The 27,067-nt window shown below is 42.2% G+C and overlaps 2 protein-coding genes and 1 pseudogene across 14 annotated transcripts in view; 1 reads left to right on the forward strand and 2 right to left on the reverse strand.

The window, feature by feature from the left end:
- The window catches only part of NCOR1 (nuclear receptor corepressor 1), a 191,012-nt gene extending 167,545 nt beyond the window's left edge, over window positions 1-23,467 (forward strand). For 5 of the 13 annotated variants that reach the window (XM_033181763.1, XM_033181766.1, XM_033181765.1 and 2 more), the window contains 6 exons: window positions 3,823-3,966; window positions 5,669-5,811; window positions 12,216-12,269; window positions 13,042-13,263; window positions 18,996-19,175; window positions 21,544-22,086. In XM_033181763.1, the coding sequence (XP_033037654.1) occupies window positions 3,823-3,966; window positions 5,669-5,811; window positions 12,216-12,269; window positions 13,042-13,263; window positions 18,996-19,175; window positions 21,544-21,731 (931 nt within the window). In that variant the 3' untranslated portion in view covers window positions 21,732-22,086. Of the gene's footprint in view, window positions 1-3,822; window positions 3,967-5,668; window positions 5,812-12,215; window positions 12,270-13,041; window positions 13,264-18,995; window positions 19,176-21,543 lie in introns of all 13 variants that reach the window. The other 8 variants (XM_033181758.1, XM_033181770.1, XM_033181760.1 and 5 more) reach the window with 3 other exon arrangements.
- LOC117066563 lies at window positions 7,365-10,847 on the reverse strand (annotated as a pseudogene).
- Window positions 23,468-25,161: 1,694 nt separating the features above from the next.
- Window positions 25,162-27,067, reverse strand: part of TTC19 (tetratricopeptide repeat domain 19) — a 31,455-nt gene continuing 29,549 nt past the window's right edge. Inside the window, 1 exon segment of the mRNA XM_033181772.1 lies at window positions 25,162-26,618. Within this exon segment, the coding sequence (XP_033037663.1) occupies window positions 26,485-26,618 (134 nt within the window). The 3' untranslated portion in view covers window positions 25,162-26,484.

Genomic DNA, 27,067 nt, shown 5'->3' on the forward strand with positions numbered 1-27,067 from the left:
CGAGAGGCTAACACGATGAAACCCTGTCTCTACTTAAAAAAAAAAAAAAATTAGCCAGGTGTGCTGTCAGGTGCCTGTAGTTCCAGCTACTCGGGAGGCTGAGGGAGGAGAATGGCGTGAACCCGGGAGGCAGAGCTTGCAGTGAGCCGAGATTGTGCCACTGCACTCCAGCCTGGGCGACCGAGCGAGACTCTGTCTCAAAAAAAAAAAAAAGCAGAAAAAAAAACCAGATCCTGAATTTGTTGATCTTTTGAGTGGTTTTTTGTGTCTCAGTCTCCTTCAGTTCAGCTTCAGTTTTGGTTATTTTTTTTTTCTTTTGAGACGGACTTTCGCTCTTGTTGCCCAGGCTGGAGTGCAATGGCGCGATCTCGGCTCACTGCAACCTCTGCCTCCTGGGTTCAAGCAATTCTCCTGCCTCAGCCTCCCAAGTAACTGGGATTACAAGCATGCACCACCATCCCAGTTAATTTTGTATTTTTTTAGTGGAGACAGGGTTTCTCCACATTGGTCAGGCTGATCTCAAACTCCTGATCTCAGGTGATCCGCCTGCCTCGACCTCTCAAAGTGCTGGGTGGGATTACAGGTGTGAGTCACTGCACCTGGCAGTTTTGGTGATTTCTTGTCTTCTGCTAGCTTTGGGATTTGTTTGCTTTTGGTTGTGATGTTAGCTTGTTAACTTGAGATCTTTCTTTTTGATGTGGATATTTAGTGCTATAAATTTCCCTGTCAACACTGCCTTAGCTGTGTCCCAGAGATTCTGGTATGTTGTATCTTTGTTCTCATTAGTTTCAAAAAACTTGCTTTCTGCCTTTATTTCATTATGTACTCCAGGAGCAGGTTATTCCATTTCCATTAGAATTGTATGGAGTGATTTTTATGAGCAAAACACAGAGGAGTTTCTCTATAGTTCTAGAAAAGGATGTGAGGCAATAAATCATAAAAATGGCTGACAGATATTGAGAGTTGAGGGTTGCATAGGAAAGAGAGGTAGAAGTAAGGGTATGTGTGCTAATTTCTTCATTTTTAAAAAAGAAAATATAAAAGGCTGAAGTATGCTATGTAAAGGCAAAATGGACAAAATTAAAATAAAATAGGCAAGCCAGCACGGTGGCCGACACCTTTAATCTCAGTGCTTTGGGAGACCAAGGTGAGAGGATCTCTTGAGGCCAGGGGTTCAAGACCAGCCTGGGCAACATAGTGAGACCCCATCTCCACAAAAAAAACTAAAAAATAAAATTGCCCAGGCATGGTGGCATGCACCTGTAGTCCCAGCTGCTTGGGAGCCTGAGGTGGGAGGATCATGTGAGCCCAGAATTCGAGGCTGCAGTAAGCAGTGATCATACTACTACAGTCTAGCCTGAGTGACAGAGGGAGACCCTGTCTCAAAAATAAAAATAAAAATAAAATGGGCAACAACAGAGAAGGCAAATCAAATTCTTCATCTTTCATGAAAGAGAGTTAACAGATACTATTTCAAGTTTTATAAATCAAAAACATGTTTAAGATTATTTACCAAGTTTTGGAGGTAAACACCAAAACAACTAAAAAAAAAAAAAAAGTGGCTATCTTGAATAACTGGATGGACTGATTGGGAAAGGTCATAACAAATCATGTTATAATTTTGCTTTAGTGTTATAGTCATAATTCAGATGTTGAAAGTCACAGGTGGCTTTAATATGCATAATCACTATGTCAAAGAATTTCAGGGGAGCCAGGTGTGGTGGCTCACACCTGTAATCCCAGCACTTTCGGAGGTGAGGCAGCTGTATCACTTGAGGTCAGGAGTTTGAGACCATCCTGGCCAACATAGCGAAACCCTGTCTCTAATAAAACTACAAAAATCAGCCAAGTGTGGTGGTGGCTACCTGTACTCCCAGCTACTTGGGAGGCTGAAGCACTAGAATTCCTTCAACCTGGGAGGTGGAGGTTGCAGTGAGCCAATATCATGCTATTGCACTCCAGCCTGAGTGACAGAGCAAGACTCTGTCTTAAAAAAAAAAAAAAAAATTGGGGGGTGTGGTGGGGCCAGGTGCTTGTAATTCCAAATACTTTTAGAGGCTGAGGTGGGAGGATTGCTTGAGGCCAGCAATTTAATTTAATTTAATTAATTTTTTGTAGAGACCCGTCTCTACAAAAAATTTAAAATGGGCCACACGACATAATAAAACATATAATAAAAACATTAGCTGGGCATGGGATGCATGCCTGTAATCCCAGGTACTCAGGAGATGGAAGTGAGAGGATCACTTGAGCTCAAGAGTTTGAGGCTGCAGTGAGCTATGATTGCACTCCTGTACTCCAGCCTGGTCAACCTGTCTCTAAAAAATAAAAATTGTAATAATAAGATAAATGGGCCTGTAATCCCAGCACTTTGGGAGGCCGAGAAGGGCGGATCACGAGGTCAGGAGATCGAGACCATCCTGGCTAATATGGTGAAACCCCATCTCTACTAAAAAATACAAAAAACTAGCCGGGTGAGGTGGCGGGCGCCTGTAGTCCCAGCTACTCGGGAGGCTGAGGCAGGAGAATGGCGTAAACCCGGGAGGCGGAGCTTGCAGTGAGCTGAGATCCGGCCACAGCACTCCAGCCTGGGCGACAGAGCAAGACTCCGTCTCAAAAAAAAAAAAAAAAAAAAAAAGATAAATGGGCCAGGCACGGTGACTCATGCCTGTAATCCTAGCACTTTCGGAGGCCCAGGCAGGCGGATCACCTGAGGTCAGGAGGCTAGCCAACATGGTGAAACTCCGTCTGTACTAAAATTACAAAAATTAGCCGGGGAGTGGTGGTGGGCGCCTGTAATTCCAGCTACTCGGGAGGCTGAGGCAGGAGAACCGCTTGAACCTGGGAGGCAGAGGTTGCAGTGAGCTGAGATCATATCACTGCACTCCAGCCTGGGTGACAGCCAGACTCTGTCTCAAAAAAAAAAAAAAGAGAGAGATAAATGGGTGGGAGCTAAATAGTGTGTCTATCTTATATTATTACCAAATGGTATCCAGAGAAAAAATATAAAATTGCAGAGAACCCCTCTGCCATAATATAGTGTAACTAGAACCTATGTTGACTCTCATGCCTGTAATCCCAGCACTTTGGGAGGCCGAGGTGGGCGGATCACGAGCTCAGGAGATCGAGACCATCCTGGCTAACAAGGTGAAACCCTGTCTCCACTAAAAATACAAAAGATTAGCCGGACGTGGTGGCAGATGCCTGTAGTTCCAGCTACTCGGGAGGCTGAGGCAGCAGAATGGCGTGAACCCGGCAGGTGGAGGTTGCAATGAGCCGAGATCACGCCACTGCCCTCCAGCCTGGGCGACAGAGTGAGACTCTGTCTCAAAAAAAAAAAAAAAAAAAAAAGAACATAAGTTGACTCGCCTGATAAAACTTCTTGGGTGTCAGTTTAGTACTGAAGTCCTTTATCTTTAACTTGATGATGAAAGAACTGGTCAGTCATGACTCAAAATAGGTAGGAAAACCCTTGAGGTTTTCCTAAGGAGCCAAGGGTGGGATGGCGTCTGACGTTGAAGGACATGTGGGGAGCCTCAAGGACACAACTTCTGCCACTGCTGCTGCCCAGGCAGCGCTGTCTGATGACGTGACTCCTGGATCCACGGGTTGTGCATGGGTCAAGTGGCAGTAACACAGTGGTTTTTGTTTATTTGTTTTAACTATGTATATAGTGAATACCTGAGGTAACTTTTTTTTCTGATAGAAATTGGCAGCTTTTGCTCCTTCTCCTGAATGAAGTCATGAGTTAACAAGTTTCTGTTTAGGTAAGTCTCAGGTGCGCCTTTGAAACACAATCTAATATTTCACATGTTACAATAGTAGGCCTGGAAAATCCCCAGAGAGGAGTCACGTCTCTTCGGAGCCCTACGAGCCCATCTCCCCACCCCAGGTTCCAGTTGTGCATGAGAAACAGGACAGCTTGCTGCTGTTGTCTCAGAGGGGCGCAGAGCCTGCAGAGCAGAGGTACGTGCACTTCCTAGTCCATTCATGGCGCGGGTGCTCATGCTCTAACATTTCCTTCAGTTGGTGCCATTTTTCTCCTTTGGGCTTTTATGTCTGGATGGCATTCTTAGAGGATCATTTGTCTCTGTTTTCCTACTGATTTAATGCTAGTGGATTTTAGCAAAAAGAAAATATTTATAATATCACATTTAAATAGGTTAGAAAGTATTTGTTCATTATTCTTGAAATTAAATCTTTCTAGATTTTTTTTTTTAATGTTTTTCTCTAGGGGAAAGGGTCATCCATTGATTCAGCCAACATTTGAATGCTTACTGTATACCAAGCACTGTGGACTCTGAATAGATTTAATCTTACCTATTTCTAAGCCTGACCCCAACCCTATTAGTTATTAAATTATTATCCCCATGTGACTAGATGCCTTTGAGTTGGCTCCTTTCCAGTCAATCTCCATACCTCCACCTGGGTGATTTGTCTAAAACTCATGCAGAATCCAGCACCCAGTCTTTAGCATGGTATCTGAGTTCTTGCATGACCAGGTGTATGCTGCCCATTCAGCTTCACTTCCCTCTGCATCACCCCTACACTGGAATCTCTGTCCAAATCATGTTGTTTATTGTTCCCTGAATTCCATAGTCATGCAGTTTGCCTAGTGCTGAACCCTTCACTGATGCTCTGAAAGCCAGACCTGTCACTTGCTCATGGTCGTACTGATACTAATGGGGAAGGGCCAGTTTTAAACGAAGGTGTAACTCCAAATTGCTAGTGCCTGTCTTACAATGTGTTGCTATTAATTTATTGCGTTTATTCTTAGGGAGCTAATGAAATAAAATCCATTTTTGGAGAGGGAGTGATGTTCAATTTTATTATACATTTACTTCTTTCCCCCTATGTTTATGAGTGTTTTGAGGACAGGGACCATGTCTTATTCCTGTTCTTATCACCTTAATTGTCTTTCTTGGCATAGAGTAAGTGTTCTTGTGTTTGAATGATGAATGAATCCACATGACTGGATTAGGCTGTCAATAACCTATATTCTCTGTTCTCAGCTCTAGCTAGACCCTTGTGGCCTTGAGCTGTTAGGGGAAACTTGTCTTTTAAAATGTGTTAGTGTAGGAAGCTGCCAATAAAATATGAAACTCTTTATATTAAACTCAGCTCATTTGTTAGGTGGCTTGAAATGATTGTTAACAAATAGGCAGTTTTATTCCTGTACTGTTGTGTTCCAGTCCAGCTGTTGATTGCTTAGATATGAGTTCTTAATATTTTACAGGCAAGCGTGCTATTAGTTTTAATTGTAGTTTACTTAAAACTAATTCTAGTCAAATAGTTCCCAGTTTAGGTGGTAACCATGAATATATCAATGTTTGTGCTGTTAAGGAGAAGGCATCACGATAAGCTGTTTCTGAGTTCTCCCATTAATATTCATTTGCTACTTCTTCATTCCTTCCGAAGAATTTCTGCTCTAGATTATCTCCATTCTAATTCTAATTGTATGATTTCATTTTGAGAGCTAAATCCTTTATCCTCAAATGATGTACTAAGTGATTTATGATTACATACTGTTTCTTAGGGCTGTAACCACAAACACGGGATGAGGCGGCAGTAGTTTTCTAAGTACTCTCTGAATGTTGTTATCATTGATAGGAATGTCCCCAGGATTAGGAGTACGTGGTTGTAATATACTTAACTTTGGCCCTAACAGGAATGATTCCCGGTCACCAGGGAGTATAAGCTACTTGCCTTCATTCTTCACCAAGCTTGAAAATACATCACCCATGGTTAAATCAAAGAAGCAGGAGATTTTTCGTAAGTTGAACTCCTCTGGTGGAGGTGACTCTGATATGGGTAAGTGGGATTTCTTTCATGAACCCCAAATAAAACATGCATTAATAATGATCTCCGGTGTTGCCTCTCCTATAACGCTTGAGTTTGAAGGCTCTTTACAGGACATCTATCCAACACATCTGATCCTAGAGTTCCTTCTCAAGTATCTGCCAGCCCATGAAGAGTTCTAATTAGGAAGTAGGAGTTCGCTCCTTTCTGAAGCTGTGCCATTTCTCTTTGAAGGAATGCTGTGTCTAGGTTACTTTTCTTTATGTGGGATTGGATTAACTCTCCACGGTTTATTTTTCTTTCTCCCCTACCCATCAGTCTTCCTTTTGTCCATTTGGGCCCATCCCCACGTAACACCTCCTCAGATATTTGAAGACGTGTCTTTCAGGAGTCCTCTCAATGTCCCCAGTTTCATCAGCTGTGCATCACATGTCCTCATTCTTAGTACCCCTACCATCTCAGTTATTCTCCACCAAAAACATTTAGCCTAGCCTTTCACTAGGTTTCAAGTAATACAAAATAGAGTAGTGTAATATGATCTATGCTAAATTCATCATTTTTCGCCTAAGACTATTTAAAGTAGCATTTAAACTAGGCTGAGACTATTGCTGTTGTGTTGGCAGCCTGTACACTGTTATGAAGTATACTGTTAAGTACTTAGTATGAATGTTGATGTCAAGGTCTTGGGCTACTTTTAATTCATGCCTTGCCCTTGCTCTACTTTTGCAGTAAGTAGCTCCAACTATAGGACAAGTCCAAGTCCGTCTGTGCTTGCTCCAGTCCAACTACTTTTTCTACCCTACCGGTGTCTTTCTGGACTTGAGTTGATTCATTCACTATTCATATGCAACTCTGATAAACTCACAGTGTAAAAATACAACATTGGCCAGGCACGGTGGCTCACACCTGGAATCTCAGCACTTTGGGAGGCCAAGGCAAGAGGACTGATTGGGCCCAGGAGTTCGAGATTAGCCTGGACAATACAGGGAGACCCTGTCTCTACAAAATATAAAAAACTAGCTGGGTGCGGTGGTATATGCCCCTGTAGTCCCATTTACATGGGAAGCTGAGGTGGGAGGATCGCTTGAGCCTGAGAAATTGAGGCTGCAGTGAGCCATGATCGCTCCAGCCTAAGCCACAGAGTAAGATGTCTAAAGAAAAAAAAAAAAAAAAAATTACAAAAATTGTCTGGGCGTGGTGGCTCATGCCCGTAATCCCAGCACTTTGCGAGGCCAAGGTGGGTGGATCACCTGAGATCAAGAGTTTGAGACCAGCCTGGGCAACATGGTGAAACCCTGTCTCTACTAAAAATATAAAAATCAGCTGGTCATGGTGGTGTGCGCCTGTGATCCCAGCTACTTGGGAGGCTGAAGCATGAGAACCACTTGAACCTGGGAGGCAGAGGTTGCAGTAAGCCAAGATCTTGCCACTGCACTCCAGCCTGGGCAACAGAGCGAGTCTCTGTCTCAAAAAAATAATAAATAAAGTAAAAATATAAAATCAGTAATAATGGTAGCAAAAGATTATCTAGCACGTACTATGTGGTAGGCTCTATTCTAAGCATGTGTAGATATAATCTCATTTATTCCTCACAACAACCCTACATATTACACATTACAATTATCTCCATTTTGTAGATGAGGAAACAGACTCAAGTTTAAGAGTTGGAACAGGTTACATATCTAGTAAGTAATGAGGCTGCTGTTCAAACCCCGGCATTCCAACTCCAGAGTCCATGTTGCTAATGATGGACCAGCTGGCTTCTAACAGTTCCATACTCATAGCATCTTAGGCAGATTGTTGGTAAATACCCTGGCTAATGCTCTGTGGCAGAACCTTTCCTCTGGGTTGATATGCAAGTATTAATCAGAACATCCTCGTGCTCTCAGCACTCTCTCAGCACACTCAGTACTATCCCCCGGTCTTATCAGTCTTTTTCTCAGTCCCTGTGATAGAAAGACTTTGGGTATACCATAGTCTGGTTTATTCTTTTTTTTTTTCTTCTTAAGTTTAGCTTTGTGTTGAACACATTATAAGAGATTTAGTCAAAACGACCAAAGCCCATGTCATCACACTCCTCAGATTCTTCCTTCTTTGCTTCCACTTTCTTCTCCTCAGCTGGAGCAGCAGTAGTGGAGTGGCCAGGATCTCCTGCTGGTGCATCACCAGCTGCTGGAGCAGGTCCACCAGCCCCTACATTGCAAATGAGGCTCCCAGTGTTGACATTGACCAGGGCCATTGCAAACAAGCTAGACCAAAAAGGTTCAACATTTACACCAGTTGCTTAATGAGGGCATTGGTCTTATCCTCTGTGATGGTCACCTCATTGCCATGCAGAGTGAGGGCTGAGTAGATGCAGGCAAGCTCGGAGACAGAGGCCAGGACACGGGCGAGCGTGGGGCTGGCACTGCCGGACGTGGTGCTAGTCGCTGGATCAAGTGAGGGCCTCACCCCAACGTGGCCTTAGCTTCCTTGGAAGGACTGAGCACTGTGGCGGCAGCTGAGGAAAGGGCGATCTGCTTTATTTCTGTGATCTGCCATCTAGTAGTCTCCTGACCCTGTCAAAAGAAAGGAAAGTGGGGGGGCCTTGCACTGTGATATGTGTTTAGATCTGTGCCACTTTGTTTCTGAACTTGTCCTCGCTCTTAATTACTAGATTCTCTGTTTAGGTGGCAACAAAATAATCTAAAAGACAAATATTTTAGAATGCTGACCAGAATTATTATCAGGCTTACAGATAGCCTTTCTTTTCTTTTTTTTTTTTTGAGATGGAGTTTTACTCCGTGGCCCAGGCTGGAGTGCAGTGACACGATCTCGGCTCACTGCAACCTCTGCCTCCCGGGTTCATGTGATTCTCCTGCACCAGCCTCCCAAGTAGCTGGTATTACAGGCACCCGCCACCAAGTCTGGCTAATTTTGTATTTTTAGTAGAGACAGGGTTTCTCCATGTTGGCCAGGCTGGTCTCGAACTCCCAACCTCAGGTGATCCGCCCACCTCAGCCTCCCAAAGTGCTGGGATTACAGGCGTGAGCCACCGTGTCTGGCCACCTTTCTTCTAAAAAAAATTGTTATTACTATTTTCTGTCTCCAGTCTTCAACAGTTTAATGTATTATTTGTAGCTCCTCAAGTGTCACCAACAAAAATATACTCTCATTTTCAAATTCTCTCGGCACTCATAGATGAATCTGTGTGAGCATGGAGAGCTAGAGATCTCAGTGCAGCCGGGAACTGAGATGCAAATCATTTCACCTTTGTGTGGTTTGCTCTCATCCTCTAGTCTGTCTTACCATTAAAGTGGGAAACTCTTGACAGGGAAATGCCATGTTTGAAATGAAGAAGCCTACTTTATAGTTTCTCCTCTCTTGCCTAATGTTTTGAGTAGTGTACTACGTTAGGTGTTTCAGTATGCCATATGGCCTCTACTCCCTGAAGCTGTATGATGAAACAAGTACCTAACTTTAACAGGAGATAATTCATGTCTTTTTTTTTTTTTTTTTTTTTTTTTGAGACGGAGTCTCGCTCTGTCGCCCAGGCTGGAGTACAGTGGCCGGATCTCAGCTCACTGCAAGCTCCGCCTCCCGGGTTCACGCCATTCTCCTGCCTCAGCCTCCCAAGTAGCTGGGACTATAGGCGCCCGCCACCTCATCCGGCTAGTTTTTTGTATTTTTTTAGTAGAGACGGGGTTTCACCGTGTTAGCCAGGATGGTCTCGATCTCCTGACCTCGTGATCCGCCCGTCTCGGCCTCCCAAAGTGCTGGGGTTACAGGCTTGAGCCACCGCGCCCGGCAAGAGATAATTCATGTCTTAAGGGAAGTACTAACAGAATTGCTTTAGAGTCTGGGATTTTTTTTTATTGCAAGAACTATTTTTCATGGTGGAAAGGAGAATTTATATTAAAGAACCAGTGGGCTCCTGGGCCCACCATGGCACATTTAGCCTTCACTGGGAAGCAGAACTAAATGAAAGCCATCAGCGGCTAACACAGCTTCACTTCAGCTCATTGTATCTGAATCCAGTGTTCCCAAGGACATCAATGACTTTATTGTTTTGAAAACTGTAATGCTTTAAAACTTACTTTATTGGATCTCTTTGCAGCTTTTGACACAGTGAACCACTTTCCTTCCCTGAAATGCTTTCTTTTGGCTTTCTGATGCCATGTTCTCCTGTTTCTTCTCTACTTCTCTGGCCACTTATGTCTCCTTAGAAGCTCAGTCTTGCTTTGCCTGGCCCTTGACTGTTAAGTTTCCCCCAGGGCTCACTTCTTAGCCCCTTTCTCCTCATGCCTTATAATCTGAGTTATCTCATCTACTCGGGATTTGAATGGTCACCTGTATGCTGAAAACTCCCAAATTTGTATCTCTAGTCCAGCTTTTCCTACTAAGCTCTACTTACACATCTTTGCAGACCTCATTACTTCTTGACTAACTTACTGGCTCCTTAAGTATCTAAACTTAAATTCATATTCTACCTCCCCACACAAAAAGTTCCTCCTGCTTCCCTACCACAGTTACCTTTACTCTGGCTGTCACTATCCTGGTCTCTGCCTCCTGACGGGAGTTACCTCTTCCTGTCAAGTTGGCCTCCACAGTGGCTTTCACATATCTACCTTCCCTTCTGCTAAGTTCTGAGCAGTTACCACATTCTTGCTCAACATTAGGTACCAGTCACCTGGACTGCTTATTAAATAGTTGAACTATGGGGCCCCAGGAATGTAGAAACTTTGCTAAGCTACCCAGGTGATTCTGATTTGGCCTCAGCAAGTACCACACTGCACTGTAAGCTCCATAAGCAAAGGAAGGGGTATATTGCAAAATGTAGTATCTAAGGATTATCACTGGTTAACTTATAGGAAATTGTCTTCATCTGACCATTTTTGATCAATAAGAAGGTAATCTTACGATTCAGCCAAATAACTGCTCAATTAAATATCTATTGAATGAATGAATGACTCCTATTCCACACACTTCATGATAACAAGGTTCTGCTATTTCAGGCTCAAGTTATTTACCTAGTCACCTGGCCCATAAGTAAGAAGACTATCATCCATGGTCATTGTTTTCTAGTTCTTCTGAAGACTTTTCTCCTCTGTCAGTTTAAAGCCTCCCTAATCAACCAAGTTTGTTTCTAGGCACATGCACTCTTCCCTCTTCTCTAATGTGCTCACCCCTTGGGTAAGAGTCCATCGTTCTGTGGTTTCATTAGAAATTTCACATTGTGGCAGGGCACGGTAGCTCATGCCTGTAATCCCAGCACTTTGGGAGGCCGAGGTGGGCGGATCACCTGAGGTCAGGAATTCGAGACCAGCCTGGCCAAAATGGTGAAACTCCGTCTCTACTAAAAATACAAAAATTAGCTGAGTGTGGTGGTGGAGGCCTATAATCCCAGCTGCTCAGGAGGCTGAGGCAGGAGAATTGCTTGAACCCAGGAGGCAGAGGTTGCAGTGAGCCTAGATCACGCCATTGCACTCCAGCCTGGGTGACAATGCAACACCGTCTCAAAGGAAAAAAAAAAAAGAAATTTCACATTCTTCGGGACACATCATTTGGCCACCCACTTGCTTTCTGCATTCTTTTTTTCTCTTTAAAATTCTTAGCATCGAGTTGGGAATGACGGAAACACCAATTTATGTCCCAAATTCTTTCCCTTTCTGGCACACTGGTTTATTATAGGTGGTTCCCAGGTCTTATGCTGTTAGCATTCAAACTGCAGATTACAAGTTGCACAGTCAGCAGGAATGAAAAGGATCAACAGAGTCTTTTGTTTTTTCCAGCAAATATCCTGAGTTTCCAGTTAGCCATGCAGGGAAACACAGTCATTTTCATAGTATTCACTGTGGTGGCTTTCCTCTGGATCACATCCCAGGTTGCCTCAAACCTGTTGGTACTCGTGGCGGTCATCCCAGAGTCCAAGGTTTCTTCTTCATCAGAAAGCCTTGGTTCCTGTTCTGAGAACAGCATTTTCCTGTTTGTTTTTCTCCAGCAGTGCAAAGTTCCTTTCCCTTTTCTGGGTTACAGCTGCTCCTTTATTTACTTTTTTGGGAGAGTCTCACTGTGTTGCACAGGCTGGCGTCAAATTCCTGAGCTCAAGCAATCCTACCGCCTCAGCCTCCTGAGTAGGTGGGGGACTAGAAGTGCACCACTGCACACAGTTTATTGCTCTTCTTTTGATGTTCCTACCTTACCTATTTCCTGATTTCCTTTTAAAAAACAGCCTGGGCAACAGAGTGAGACCCTGTCTCAAAAAAAAAAAAAAAAAAAAAAGTTCTTCCATTTTATCTTCACTTAATGGGTGAAAAATAAAGGTTGAGGTCATGGAAAATAAAAAGATTAATTTTATTATAGGAATTTTTTGAGACTTTAGTTTGGTGTATATGATTATCACATCTTAATTAACTTGAATGTTTGCTTAAATATAGCAGCTGCTCAGCCAGGAACTGAGATCTTTAATCTGCCAGCAGTTACTACATCAGGTAAGATTGAAAAGACATTATTTACCAATACAAAATTGGCACAGCAGTAGTCAGTCCAACAAATATGTACTGAGTACCAACTGTATACCAGGGGAATGACTGCTCTAATATGAAAAAATGAATAAATAATTTAGTGAAGGAAGGTTTACCCAGTAGCACACAAAGGAACTGAGATCCAGTAAATACCTATTGAAAAGATAAATGAACAAAAAGAATGGAAACTATTAAAGAACAATGTCGAAACTAGGGAACTGGGAAACTGTTGAGTGACTTAGTGTGACTGATTCACTTGGGAAACAAATTTCCTTAAGGAGTTATTTGTGGATTAAGATGGTCTCTGGGCTGGGCGCAGTGGCTCACGCCTGTAATCCCAGCACTTTGGGAGGCCAAGGCAGGTGGATCACCTGAGGTTGGGAGTTCGAGACCATCCTGACCAACATGGTGAACTAAAAATACAAAAAAGTAGCCTGGTGTGGTTGTGGGTGCCCCTGTAGTCCCAGCTACTTGGGAGACTGAGGTGGGAGAATCCCTTGAACCTGGGAGGCGGATGTTGCAGTGAGCCAAGATCATACCACTGCACTTCAGCCTGGGCGCGACAGAGACTGTCTCCAAAAAAAAAAAAAAAAAGAGGGTCTCTGTGTGGTGGGTCCTGGTGTTGTTCTAGGTCACTTGCCAAGTGCTATGTGTATTCAGTGGGCTGATGGGGCAGTGCATGTTTGTTTCCTGATTGGCCTTTCAGAAATAAGTGGAAATGTTTTTGATTCTTTTTCAGGCTCAGTTAGCTCTAGAGGCCATTCTTTTGCTGATCCTGCCAGCAATCTCGGGCTGGAAGACATTATCAGGAAGGCTCTCATGGGAAGCTTTGATGACAAAGTTGAGGATCATGGAGTTGTCATGTCCCAGCCTATGGGAGTAGTGCCTGGTACTGCCAACACCTCAGTTGTGACCAGTGGTGAGACACGGAGAGAGGAAGGGGACCCATCACCTCATTCAGGTACAGCTTTCATTTTATTGCTTTTCTGCTGCTTTTCCCCAAAAAAGCCAGTTTATTTCCCAAGCTCCGATGCATCAACTAAGCCATTTCATTTATGTCTTTATGTGCTCAGAGTTACCTCTTAGGGTTTCAGTTACTTAAAAAAGGTTTTTTAAAATCTACCCAGACATTATAGTAACATGAACAGAAATGGAAGAAAACTTTTACCCTAAGTGTCACCCTCCTGGGATGTCCATTTTTTGTTTGTTTGCATCTAGTCCTCATCTATACATACTACATTGTAATTATAACACAAATACGTTTTTGAATAAAAGTTATTTAACTGTAAACATTAGGTTTAATATAAAAGAATCATAAGCCGGCCGGGCACAGTGGCTCACGCCTGTAATCCCAGCACTTTGGGAGGCCGAGGCAGACGGATCATGAGGTCAAGAGATCGAGACCATCCTGGCCAACATGGTGAAACCCCCATCTCTACAAAAAATACAAAAATTAGCTGGGCATGGTGGCAGGTACTCAGGAGGCTGAGGCAGGAGAATCGCTCGAACCCGAGAGGCGGAGGTTGCAGTAAGCCGAGGTCACGCCACTGCACTCCAGCCTGGCAACAGAGTGAAACTCTGTCTCAAAATACATACATACATACACATACATACATACACACACAGTAAAATTAAAATAAAATAAAATAAATCATAAGCCATAGAAAAGAGTAGGAAAAAAGGTGTAATCATAGCACTTTGGGAGGCTAAGTTGGGTGGATCACTTGAGCTTAGGAGTTTAAAACCAGCCTGGGCAACATGGTGAAAACCCCATCTCTACAAAAATTACAAAAATTAGTTGGGTGTGGTGGCTCACGCCTGTAGTCCCAGCTACTTGTGGGGGCCGAGGTAGGAAGATCACTTGAGCCCAGGAGGTGGAGGTTGCAGTGAGCTGCAGTTGTGCCACTGCACTCCAGCCCAGGTGACAAAGTGAGACCCTGTCTCAAAAAAGAAAAAAAGAGTAGGAAAAAAGGGGAGAAAAAGAAACAGTTCTTCACAGCACATCATCCAGAATGCTAATGCTTCTATCTGGTAAGCATTGTGTCAGATATGTCTCTGGATAGCCAGAAAAGAGTTGCTAGAATGAGATTTTATACATTCTGTTAAAAACAAGCACACAAAAGAACCATAATAATCCTAAGCTTTAATCTTATAACCTTTTCTTTAATATTTTGAGAACTAATATCTCTTGTGCTTTTAAAAATTATCTGAAGTTGGCCGGGCATGGTGGCTCACGCCTGTAATCCCAGCACTTTGGGAGGCCGAGACGGGCGGATCACAAGGTCAGGAGATCGAGACCATCCTGGCTAACCCGGTGAAACCCTGTCTCTACTAAAAAATACAAAAAACTAGCCGGGCGAGGTGGTGGGCGCCTGTGGTCCCAGCTACTCGGGAGGCTGAGGCAGGAGAATGGTGTGAACCCGAGAGACCGAGGTTGCAGTGAGCGGAGATTGTGCCACTGCACTCCAGCCTGGGCGACAGAGCGAGACTCTGACTCAAAAAAAAAAAAAAAAATTATCTGAAGTTGAGCAGTATTTCTATTTTTTTTTTTTTTTTTTTTGAGACAGAGTCTCACTCTATCGCCCAGGCTGGAGTGCAGTGGCTGGATTTCAGCTCACTGCAAGCTCCGCCTCCCGGGTTTACACCATTCTCCTGCCTCAGCCTCCGGAGTAGCTGGGACTACAGGCACCCGCCACCTCGCCCGGCTAGGTTTTTGTATTTTTTTAGTAGAGACGGGGTTTCACCGGGTTAGCCAGGATGGTCTCGATCTCCTGACCTTGTGATCCACCCGTCTCGGCCTCCCAAAGTGCTGGGATTACAGGCTTGAGCCACTGTGCCCGGCCCAAGTATTTCTGTTTTAGCTTAGATTTATTTTTCTGTTATCATCAAGCAAAAGATCTATCTCGCTATGGTTAAGAAAAATATTAAAGAGATTAGAGATCTTTAAAGCACTTTGGGAGGCCGAGACGGGCGGATCACGAGGTCAGGAGATCGAGACCATCCTGGCTAACACGGTGAAACCCCGTCTCTACTAAAAATACAAAAAACTAGCCGGGCGAGGTGGCGGGCGCCTGTAATCCCAGCTACTCCGGAGGCTGAGGCAGGAGAATGGCGTAAACCCGGGAGGCGGAGCTTGCAGTGAGCTGAGATCCGGCCACTGCACTCCAGCCCGGGCGAAAGAGCAAGACTCCGTCTCAAAAAAAAAAAAAAAAAAAACTATACATGTTAACTTTAAGACCTTATCAGTGTACTTCCTCCTCTGAAAAATGAGCATCATCTTCCTCTTTCTGTTCTTACCTTCCAAGTTTTATTGGCTTTAAATGTGTATGTTTTAAGGTTATAAGACTGGTGACATAGGCAATTAAAATTGTACTAGTTGTATAGGAATTTGGGGCAGTGTGAAATTGTTTTGCTGCGGCTGAGGAAAAAGTTTGATGGTGACCTGGGCTCTGATCTCTTCTGAGCTCTTTGTGATATTTTCTTTTAGAGCACAGTCAGAGGTGTCTCACTTCTGTGAACTTCTGCCGAGTTAATCAGCTACACAGTGTGGAAAATCCAAAAGGGCTATCAAAACTTGCTGAGCAGAGGCTCAAGTCCTGTAGTAGCATGAAGAAGCTTTGTTCTGCAGTTTTTCCTTTACATATTTCTTTGTGTGGTGTATTAACTCCAGTTGGGAAGGGGGTTGGTCATTAATGAAGTATGATTTTTGTCACCCTGCCTTCTTTCTTTAGCAGTTTCTGTACTCTGAGGCCAGTAAAGAAGCCTTGATGTTCCAGAAATTTCAATTCCTTAATTACCACATTTTAATGGCAGGAGGATGACCCTTGTTTTTTGTTTTGATTGTTACAAGTGAAATTCTGGCTTTCTTCTAAATACAAGCATACCTTGTTTTATTGTGCTTTGATATTTTTTTTTTTTTTTAACTGAAGGTTTGTGGCAACCCTGCATCAAGCAAGTCTATCAGCACTATTTTTTTAATAGCATGTGCTCTCCTTTGTGTCTCTGTGTCATATTTTGGTAATTCTCACAATATTTCAGACCTGTTCATGATTATTATCTGTGTGATGGTGATCAGTGATCTTTGATATTACTATCGTAACTGTTTTGGGGCACCATGAGCAGCGCCCGTATAAGATGGCAAACAACCCATAAAGGTGGTGTGTGTCCTGACTCCTCCACTGACTGGTTGTTCCCTGTCTCTCTCCTTTTCTGGCTTCCTTATTCCCTGACACACAACAATATTCAAATTTGGCCACTTAGTAACCCTGCAATGGCTTCTAAGTGTTCAGGTGAAAAGAAGAATCACAAGTCTGTCACTTGAAATGAAAAGTTAGAAATGATTAAGCTTAGTGAGAAAGGCATGTTGAAAGCCAAGACAGGCTGAGAACTAGACCTCATGCGCCAAACAATTAGCTAAATTGTGAATGCAAAGGAAAAGTTTTTGAAGGAAATTGAAAGTGCTATTCCAGTGAACACACAAATGGTAATAAAGCAAAACAGTGTTTCATGATACACAGAACGTTTTAGTGGTCTGGATAGAAAACCAAGCCAGCCACAACATTCCCTTAAGCCAAAACCTAATCCTAATCCAAGCCCTAACTCTTCAATTCTCTGAAGGCTCAGAGAGGTGAGGAAGCCACAGACGAGAAGGCTGAAGCTAGCAGAGGCCGGTTCAGAGGCTGAAGAAGCCGTCTCCATAACATAAAAGTGCAAGGTGAGGGAGGGAGAAAGTGCTGATGAAGATGTTGCAGCAAGTTACTCAGAAGACCTAGCTAAGATCATTGATAAAGGTGACTACATTAAACAACAGATCCTCCATGTAAACAAAACAGCCTTCTACTGGAAGAGTCCAAAACATCAAAATACAGGCTGACTCTCTTGTTAGGGGCTAATGCAGATGATGACTTGAAGTTGAAGCCAGCACTCCTTTACCATTCTGAAAATCCTAGGGCACTTAAGAATTATGCTCGGTCTACTCACCTGTGCTCTAGAAACAGAACAAAGCCTAGATGACAGCATGTGTTTACAGAATGGCTTGCTGAATATTTTAAGCCCACTGTTCAGACCTACTGCTTAGAAAAAAAAAAGATTTTCAATACTGCTCATTAATAATCCACTTAGTCACCCAAGAGCTCTGATGGAAAGGTTCAAGGAGATGAATGTTGTTTTTACGCCTAACACAACATCCATTCTGCAGCCCATGGATCAAAGGGTAATTTCTACTTTCAAGTCTTATTATTTAAGAAATACATTTCATAAGGCAATAGCTGCCATAGTGATTCCTCTGATGGATCTGAGCAAAGCAAACTGAAAACCTTCTGAAAAGGATTTACCATTTTAGATGCTATTAAAGACATTTGTAATTCATGGGAGGAGTTACGAGTATCAACATTAACAGGAGTTTGGAAAAAGATGATTCTAACTCCCGTGGATAACTTGGGAGGGCGTCAGTGGAGGGAGTCACTGCAGGTGTAGTAGAAATAGCAAGAGAGGCTGGGTAGGATGGCTCATGCCTGTACTCCCAGCACTTTGGGGTGGCTGAGGCAGTAGAATCACTTGAACCCAGGAGTTTGAGACCAATCTGGGCAACATAGTGAGACCCCATCTCTGCAAAAATCTTAAACAGTAGCCGGGTGTGGTGGTATGCACCTGCAGTCCCAGCTACTTGGGTCTGAGGTGGGAGGATTGCTTGAGACCAAGAAGTTGAGGCTTTAGTGAGCTGGTAAGCCGTGATTGCACCACTGCAGTGCAGCCTGGGCAGCAGAGGTGAGACCCTGCCTTAAAAAAGAAAAAAGAGGCTGGGCGCGGTGGCTCAAGCCTGTAATCCCAGCACTTTGGGAGGCCGAGACGGGCGGATCACGAGGTCAGGAGATCGAGACCATCCTGGCTAACACGGTGAAACCCTGTCTCTACTAAAAAATACACACACACACACACACAAACACTAGCCAGGCGAGGTGGCAGGCGCCTGTAGTCCCAGCTACTCGGGAGGCTGAGGCAGGAGAATGGCGTGAACCCGGGAGGCGGAGACTGTAGTGAGCTGAGATCCGGCCACTGCACTCCAGCCTGGGTGACAGAGCGAGACTCTGTCTCAAAAACAAACAAAAAAAAAGAAATAACAAGAGAACTAGAACTAGTAGTGGAGCCTGAAGATGTATCTGAATTGCTGCAGTCTCATCATCAAACTTGAAATGGATGAGTTGCTTCTTAGGGATAAGCAAAGAAAGTGGTTTCTTGAGATTGAATCTTCCCCTGAAGATGCTGTGAACATTGTTGAAATGACAGCAAAGGATTTAGAATACTACATTACATAAACCAGTTAATAAAGCAGGGTTTGAGGGATCGACTCCAATTTTGAAAGTTCTACTGTGGCTAAAATGCAATCATTGCATGTTACAAATAAATCTTTCATGAAAGGAAAATAAATTGCCACAGCCACCCCAGCCTTTGGCAGCCACCATGCAGGTTTAGTCAGCAGCCATCAACATGGAGGCAAGACCATCCACCAGCAAAATAATTGTGACTTACTGAACCCTCAGTATCTCTGAAGTATGCCTGCAGTGTTTTATTTCATTGAGTATCAGGATCTGGAATCTCTGTGTTCCCATTCTGCTTTTTTCATTTAGCACTATATAATCATTAGCATTTTGAGAACTTAATATATTAATACTTTAACTTGAATTTCACTTTTAGGAGGAGTTTGCAAACCAAAGCTGATCAGCAAGTCAAACAGCAGGAAATCTAAATCTCCTATCCCTGGGCAAGGCTACTTAGGAACGGAACGGCCTTCTTCAGTCTCCTCTGTACATTCAGAAGGGGACTACCATAGGCAGACGCCAGGGTGGGCCTGGGAAGACAGGCCCTCTTCAACAGGTAAGGAGCCTGCTTTAACTTAGAAAATGAGACAAAGCAGTAATATCAATGTCTTGGTTATTAGTTATTCAAAATTCAGCAACTCTTCTAATTTGGAAAGCTATATTCCCATTTTTGTATCATTAGTAGGTTCCACTTTCCAGAACAGAAATATTTTTTTGAGGGGTCTCGCTCTGTCGCCCAGGCTGGAATGCAATGGTATGATCATGGCTCACTGCAGCCTTGACCTCTGAGGCTCAGGTGATCCTCTAGCTGGGACTAGAGGTGTGCACAACCATACCTGGCTAATTTTTCCTTTTTTTTTACATTTTTTGTAGGGACAAGGTCTCACTACGTTGCCCAGGTTGGTCTCGAACTCCTGAACTCAATCCTCCTGTTTTGGCCTCCCAAAGCATATTACAGGCATCAACCAATGCACACGCCCAGAATATGCACATATAACCTGAAACATTTTTAGCATGCAAAGCCTGATTACCATAAACAAAGGAAGAGCTATGAAAAAATAATCTCAGCCATTCTCCTCACTTCTGTATTACACTGGTAGTGAACATTTGCAAAGCAAATAAGGTGGTTTTAGTTACTTTGAGAACTGTACCTGAATGTACCCATGCCACTTCTAAGAGAACTTAACTTTCTCAAAGATACCAATATGAAGGGTAAATACTAAGAAATCAAAATTAGAAATGAGAAGACTAGTTTAAAAAGCCATCATCTGGCCAGGCGTGATGGCTCACGCCTATCATCCCAGCATTTTGGAAGGCTGAGGTGGGCGGATCACTTGAGGTCAGGAGTTTGAGACCAGCCTGGCCAACATGGTGAAACGCCATCTCTACTAAAGATACAAAAGTAAGCCGGGTGCAGTGGTATGTGTCTGTAATCTCAGCTACTCAGGTGCCTGAGGTGGGAGAATCGCTTGAACCTGGGAGGTGGAGACTGCAGTGAACTGAGCTTGCGCCGCTGCACTCCATCCTGGGCAACAAAATGAGACTCCATCTTAACAAAAACAAGAAAAGCCGTCATCTCTCTGTACATTCACTACATTTACACAAACTGATGAAAAACAATACTCCAGGACAGTCATTATTTTCTATTTGGTGCCTATTTGTAAACTTAAAAAAATGTATATAATAACTATGATCATGGTAGCTTTAAAAAGCAACAGACTTTTAAAATAAAATTGGGATATTATGAATTTTAGAGTCTCAGAGAACTATAAGCCATCTTTTCCTTAGGATTAAATACAAATATGTCACTGAAAAAAATCTGAAATGTGCCCTGCCCCTTAAGACATATATAAATTATATCAGCCTTTTGCATTATAAAACTCATGCCACATGCAAAGTGGTTGTGTTTGAGTTTGAAAGCTTATAGCCTAGACTAGTGGTTGCGGCTTCTCAAATCTCTCTTAGGGAAGAATTAATTAGACCATACATGAGATTTATTATTTGATGAAATGGTTATGTTTTATGTTTTTGTTTTTTGAGACGGAGTTTCACTCTTGTTACCCAGGCTGGAGTGCGATGGTGCTATCTTGGCTCACTGCAACCTCCACCTCCTGGGTTCAAGCGATTCTCCTGCCTCACCCTCCCAACTAGCTGGGATTACAGGCATGCACCATCACGCCTGGCTAATTTTGTAAGACAGCGTTTCTCCATGTTGGTTAGGCTAGTCTCGAACTCCCGACCTCAGGTGATCCACCCGCCTCGGCCTCCCAAAGTGCTAGGATTACAGGCGTAAGCCACTGCACCTGGCCTGTTTTTGCGTTTTCTTAAGCTGTAGGAGGCTTTCTGGGGACAATTAAACATCTAGAAACTGATGAAGGGTAGCAGTTTTCATTAATTACCTCATTTCTCAATCTTGTATACTTTAAAATCTGCCCAGTGAGATTCAGCAGATGACACGCATCCTGCTGCCCCTCAGTCTGCAGATGTTCCTGGGTACTTGTCTGTTGTTGAGAACTGTACTCTTGCATTTCTCTTGAAGAGTTAAGAACGCTCTTGGTATAACCTGACTCTGTTTCAATTAGAGCTTAATACTCAATAGTACAACTTGGATTCTCCATGGAAACACCTGATAGTTATAGACTTAACTAAAAATCTAGCCTGGGCTTTCTCTTCTGGGCTCAACAGCCCTCAATCATATGCTATTCATGTTACTCTGCTTTTTTGGACCCACACTGACTGCTACATATCATTGGCTAGGATTTAAGTGGTGAGACTTTGGCCCTTCCATGTTGTATTCATTTTGCTTTCATGGTGTCACATGACCATTTTAGAACAATTCTATTCTACTCCATCCTACAAAAGTTGGATTGGATAAAGTAGCAGTTATGCTCATGACAATAAAAACCTAATTTTTCTTTTGTCAGGCTCAACTCAGTTTCCTTATAACCCTCTGACTATGCGGATGCTCAGCAGTACTCCACCAACACCGATTGCATGTGCTCCCTCTGCTGTGAACCAAGCAGCTCCTCACCAACAGAACAGGATCTGGGAGCGAGAGCCTGCCCCACTGCTCTCAGCACAGTACGAGACCCTGTCGGATAGTGATGACTGAACTGTACAAAGTGAGGGGAACAGGGTGCAGGAGAGGGATCTCTAGTTTTTGGTGGTTTAATTTTTAGTAGCAGGTCAAAAACCTGCCCTCCTATGACTTATTCCCTGAGACTTTTCAGGAGAGCCAGCCCACAGATGATGAAGAAATGATGGAAATTCATTTGGAGAGTCAAATGGGAAAAAACCATACAAAAAACTGCCTTTGACACAGGCAATTCAGTGGACTATAATAATAGTGGAGGGTTGAGATGTAGTTTTTAAAAAGTGGACAGTTCCTGTTCTTACATCTGTTTGTAAAGAAAACCATAATGTCTTTAAATCACTCTTCTGTAAATAGATGACCTTTTTGCAGTGTATATCCCCTTGCTGTAGTATCTGGTGTACTTATGTTCAAATCAGCGCATCAACTTTGGGGGTGATTTTTAAAAATCTTTTTGTCTATCTTTTTAACCCTAGCCTTCTAAACAACCTCATACAGCCCAGTTACATAATGTTGGCTGTCACGGGCATTGTACTTTTATCTGATTTTGTTTCCTCTAAATTCAGCTTTCCAGTGATGTTTAAAATCTTGTGAAAATGTTTAGATTTTTAACACAGACCCTGTCATAAAATCTGTACGTTAGGGTCAGAAGGTAGAAGTAACAAATTCTGCCATATTGTAAATTTCCAGTGCAGGCTTTAATTTTTTTTTTTTTTTCATTAGTAGCACTGAAAAAATATTACTGCATGGGTATGTTCTAGTTCAGTTTATAAAGTTTTAAAGGCTTATTTGAGGCATACCTCACTGTTATGCACACTGGTAATTTAACCATGCCCCTAAGTATTCCTTTTCTCCTGCATTTGATGCAGCCCAACAAAGCTTTTGTTTTGAAATAAATTTGACTACCCTGTCCATAGCTACAGTAGATTATTTGTGGTTTAAGGCTCCTGGTGTCTCAGGTTCCAAAGGAAAAGCTTACATATTTTTCCCTTAGTTTGATATATATGATTGGTTGGGTTAAAAGATAATGATCTGTGTAGTATTTAGATGTGCTTTGTGCTGTATCCTGAAAAACTCATGGTGAACACAGCCCTCTTCCCCATCACTATGGACCAGCACTTACTCTCACTTTGCTTCCTTGGGATAAGAGTTTACTGTTAAATGTTTTCATTTCACAGATTCTCAAGGTGCAAATAATTTAAAAGACTGAATTCTAAACTAATTATGGTACTAGAGGGCCAGTTGTATCTTTCATTAAGAATTGCTTGCTGAATTTTAAAGTTTTTTTCATACAATTTATCATAGCATTTAATTATCTTTCCATAACATATAGATACTAAGTTTTGGGAAAATGCCACTGGTAACTGGAAAGGGGAGAAATAGATCTCTCAAGATGATAAAAATTAGTACTTTACAGACTTTCAAGTAGACCTAGACTTTTAAACAAAAGTACCCAAGGCTTTTAAGGAAGCAGCTCTGTGATTAGCTACTGACTAAGATCCTCCTATCACTAGTGTCTAATCCCTATGTTACAGATGAAGACACGGGTTTAGTACTTTGCCCATACAGTTAAATGAGTGACAGAGATAGGCCATAAGCCCACATTTGTCTCCAGTCAAAGCTTTCACTCCTGTCCCTGTTCCATTTCTGTATACCTGAGGTCCCCAACACAAACTTTAGATCAGGCGTTCCTAGTACTTGGAAAGTTGGTATATTTACAATAGATATATGTAAACACATAAAAATTTCAAAATGAATGACAAACAGTGACTAAATGTTCCACTTCACAGTTTTCTGCTGAATTTTTCTTTTCAGGTACTGGTAATATATTAGAATTTGTTAATAATTTATATTGCCAACCTACCATAAAAGAGATTATGATGGTATTTTTCTATGACCCTGAGGGTCTTAAGCTATTCTGAGTCAGAATACAGTTGACCCTTGAACAACACGGGTTTGAACTGTGTGGGTCCACTTATACACGGATTTTCTTCCACCTCTGCCACCCAAGATAGCAAGACCAACCCCTCCTCATCCTCAGCCTACTCAACATGAAGATGACGAGGATGAAGACCTTCATGATGATCCACTTCCACTTAATGAATAGTAAATATATTTTCTCTTCCTTATAATCTTAATAACATTTTCTCTTCTCTAGCTTACTTTATTGTAAGAATACAGTATATAATACATACACAAAATATGTGTCAATCGACTATGTTATCCGTAAGACTTCTGGTCAACAGTAGGCTATGAGTAGTTAAGTTTTGGAGGAGTCAAAGTTAGATGTGGATTTTTTATACTTAGGAGGTCTATGCCCCTAACTCCTGCATTATTTGAAGGTCAACTGTATAGTTTCTGAGAACATGTCAGATCAGAGCCTAACTTGTTACTCTTGCAGTTCCACTTGAGGACCCGAAGGTGAGCTGCTGTGAACCACTCACTCCATCCTCATCATAATGCATGTGCGTATTACTTTATTTACCATCACCTGGAGAAGAAATCTCAGAATGATAGTTAAAATCTAGTAACAGTTCTTGGTTCAAAATAAATGAAAGGACAGAAGTCTCACATGGCTTACCTATGGAGGTTCACCTTATCATGATTTCAGTGGTAAGCACAGCACAGAGCAGCACTGACAACTTACTGAGGTTCACTGCAAACAAAGGCATGATATTCTTTGTAGACTTAGATTTCACTGTTCTGACACTATATCCTTACACGTGATTTTTTAGCACCCAGAACTAAATTAAGGTCTTCCTAATACTCTTCATAGAAGTATTCTGACAGCCAATTTTCCAGTGCATGTTTATGATTGGAAATTTCATAATGCTTTAATTTTGGTACACTGAGTGATTCTATTTTAAAAATATCTATGCCCTGAAAACTCCAGTGACCACTGGACAGTTCAAAAAATTTAATTACATGATTTTAACCAATTCACTTTTGAATTTAGAACAATCAGTAAAGGAGATCAGTCCTCCTTTTGCTTCAGTACCTTATTTTACAACAGTGCAAATGAACTGTAATGAGAACACCCACATGAAGAGACTGTCCTGAAAACTCCTAGTGTTTCCAACAACCAGACCACTGAGTCACTGTGGATGATTTAAAATTAGTAAATAAATAAAACTTGGAATGAAAAACCTTTCAGTAACCCCTGCAGTTGTGAAAAGGTAAAAACATTCTCAATGCAAAAAGGTGAATGGTTGACATTAATTTTTGTAAGAAATCACCATATGTTAATATTGGTTTCTACTGAAACTCAGTCTGATTTATATTGTATCTTATCTCTCTGAGGTAGACTTGATAAATGGCATTAGCTGGATGGTAAATATGAGATTAGACAGAAAACAGGAAGAAATTTACATCTGCAACATACAAAACTCTAGTTTTAGTCTAATCCCTGAGGATTTGGACCTCAAGGTTTCCGGTTTTTATTCTTCAGGAATTTTTTTTTTTTTTTTTTTTGTGAGAAATGCAAAGATTACTGGGATACATACAATCTTGTTGTATAGTCTCATTTATTATGAAAAGATTCTTCCAGTATGTACATACGAACCAAAAATATCAGTTTATCAGTCCCACTCATATCCCACCCCCACAGGCATACCAACAGGGTCAGTCTTCCTTCATGGTACCTAGAAAAACTGTCTTTTTCCTTAGGTAAATGGCTAAAAATGTACTCATACGACTGCTGCGGTAAGAGCATCCACCTATGTATCTTTACATACTTTGAGGCAGTGTGGCAAAGCTCTTCCAGCACAGCAGTCTATTCATTCAAAGTCATCTAACCAAATACCTTCTCCCACAGCTAAGAAAGAATCCCAGTGTTTCCCTAGTTTAGAGACGAAAATACTGAAATTGCAAAAGCAAAAAGGCTAGGACTAAGATCCAGGTCACAGTAGTTCAACTATAGCAGCAGTACACATCAGAATTACGAAGAGTTTTAAAATATACCTGTAGGGGCCTATTCTGACTCAGAACAGCCTGGGCTGTATGTCCTTAAAGAGTACTTGAGATGACTCAGTTGTGTGACTAAGGCTGCAAAGGAAGTAGAGCGTTCAGATAACCTAGACAAAAGGTTACATCGTTCTTTCTAGCCCACCCCCACTTTTAGTTTTATATAACAAGATACATATGGTTCACTTTTATTTAAATTCAAATGGGTGCTATACTGTCATGTGCCTAATCCCCACTTTAAAACTTCATGCTGGATGCTGGTAGCAAACTAAGATATTTTCCTTTTTTACGCATTCGATTCCATACTGTGCTTCATGAAACAGATTATAAGAACAATTCACCATAATCCCCCTTTGCCATGACGAAGGTAATTCTGGTTAGTTTGCCAGATATTGATAAAGTAAGAGAAGAGAGGGCAGCAAATCAAGAGACCAAAAACTTATAGTAGAAATGCCAGGCTGAATCACCACACCCACAGCCCACAGGAACGCCAGCCCATATTAATCTGTAGTTCTACTTAGACCAGTAGGGACAGCACCAAGTCACGTGTTACAACTGAAAGCATCACTTGACAGCAGTCCTGAAAGATCATAATCAGTTGGGAATGAAAGTCATTTTTCCTTTAAAATACAAAAATGGCAGTGTATACAACTCCCCCTTCACTAAGGCTAAATTGAGGAAACCTGAATATCAAAAACGACAGATGTAAGCCATTGATTTGGGTGCCACAGAGACAGGAATGACAGCTATTCTTCCGCATTGCTAGACATTATTCTCCCTACACAAAAATGGATTTAGAGCTTGACAGAATTTAAGTCAAAGGTCTACTTTTCTTTGACAGCTCAGCCAACTCCTCCCTGATGTGTTGTACAGAAATTTCATCTTTTTTCAGCTTTGCTTGCTTCAGTGCTTCCTGGTAGATCTCTTTTGCTTGTGTATATCGTTCTAAAATAACCCAGAGAGAAGGGACAGTAAGAAGAAAGTGTATGTTTTCCAGGTGATTCTGAAGAGACAGCACTAATGTGGATATAGGGCTAATTTACTGTGTGCTTATGAGTGACAGGCTGGTGCTGCCTCATTTCATCCCCATCTGATAGGCTGGAACTCCACTGAATGCTGGGGGATTCTTTACAGTCCTTTCCAGTATATCTTGAGGCCTTTGATGAGCCAAAGATTTCATGAATGGTGGTATGTGTAATACACCTGTCACCCCAGGTTTCTGAAAATGATAGGTATAGTGTGCTGACACTAAGAAATGTCTGTCAAACTGATACTTCCTGTCATACAAGCTTCACCAGCACTCTGTGAGAAACACATTATAACTGAACACATTTAGAAATCCGTAAAGCACTACTGACGTGAGGTACTATCATTGCAAGGTTTTCTCCAGCTTG

The sequence above is a fragment of the Trachypithecus francoisi genome, unplaced genomic scaffold, assembly GCF_009764315.1.
Source record: "Trachypithecus francoisi isolate TF-2019V2 unplaced genomic scaffold, Tfra_2.0 Lachesis_group20, whole genome shotgun sequence".
In the NCBI taxonomy this organism is placed as follows: domain Eukaryota; kingdom Metazoa; phylum Chordata; class Mammalia; order Primates; family Cercopithecidae; genus Trachypithecus; species Trachypithecus francoisi.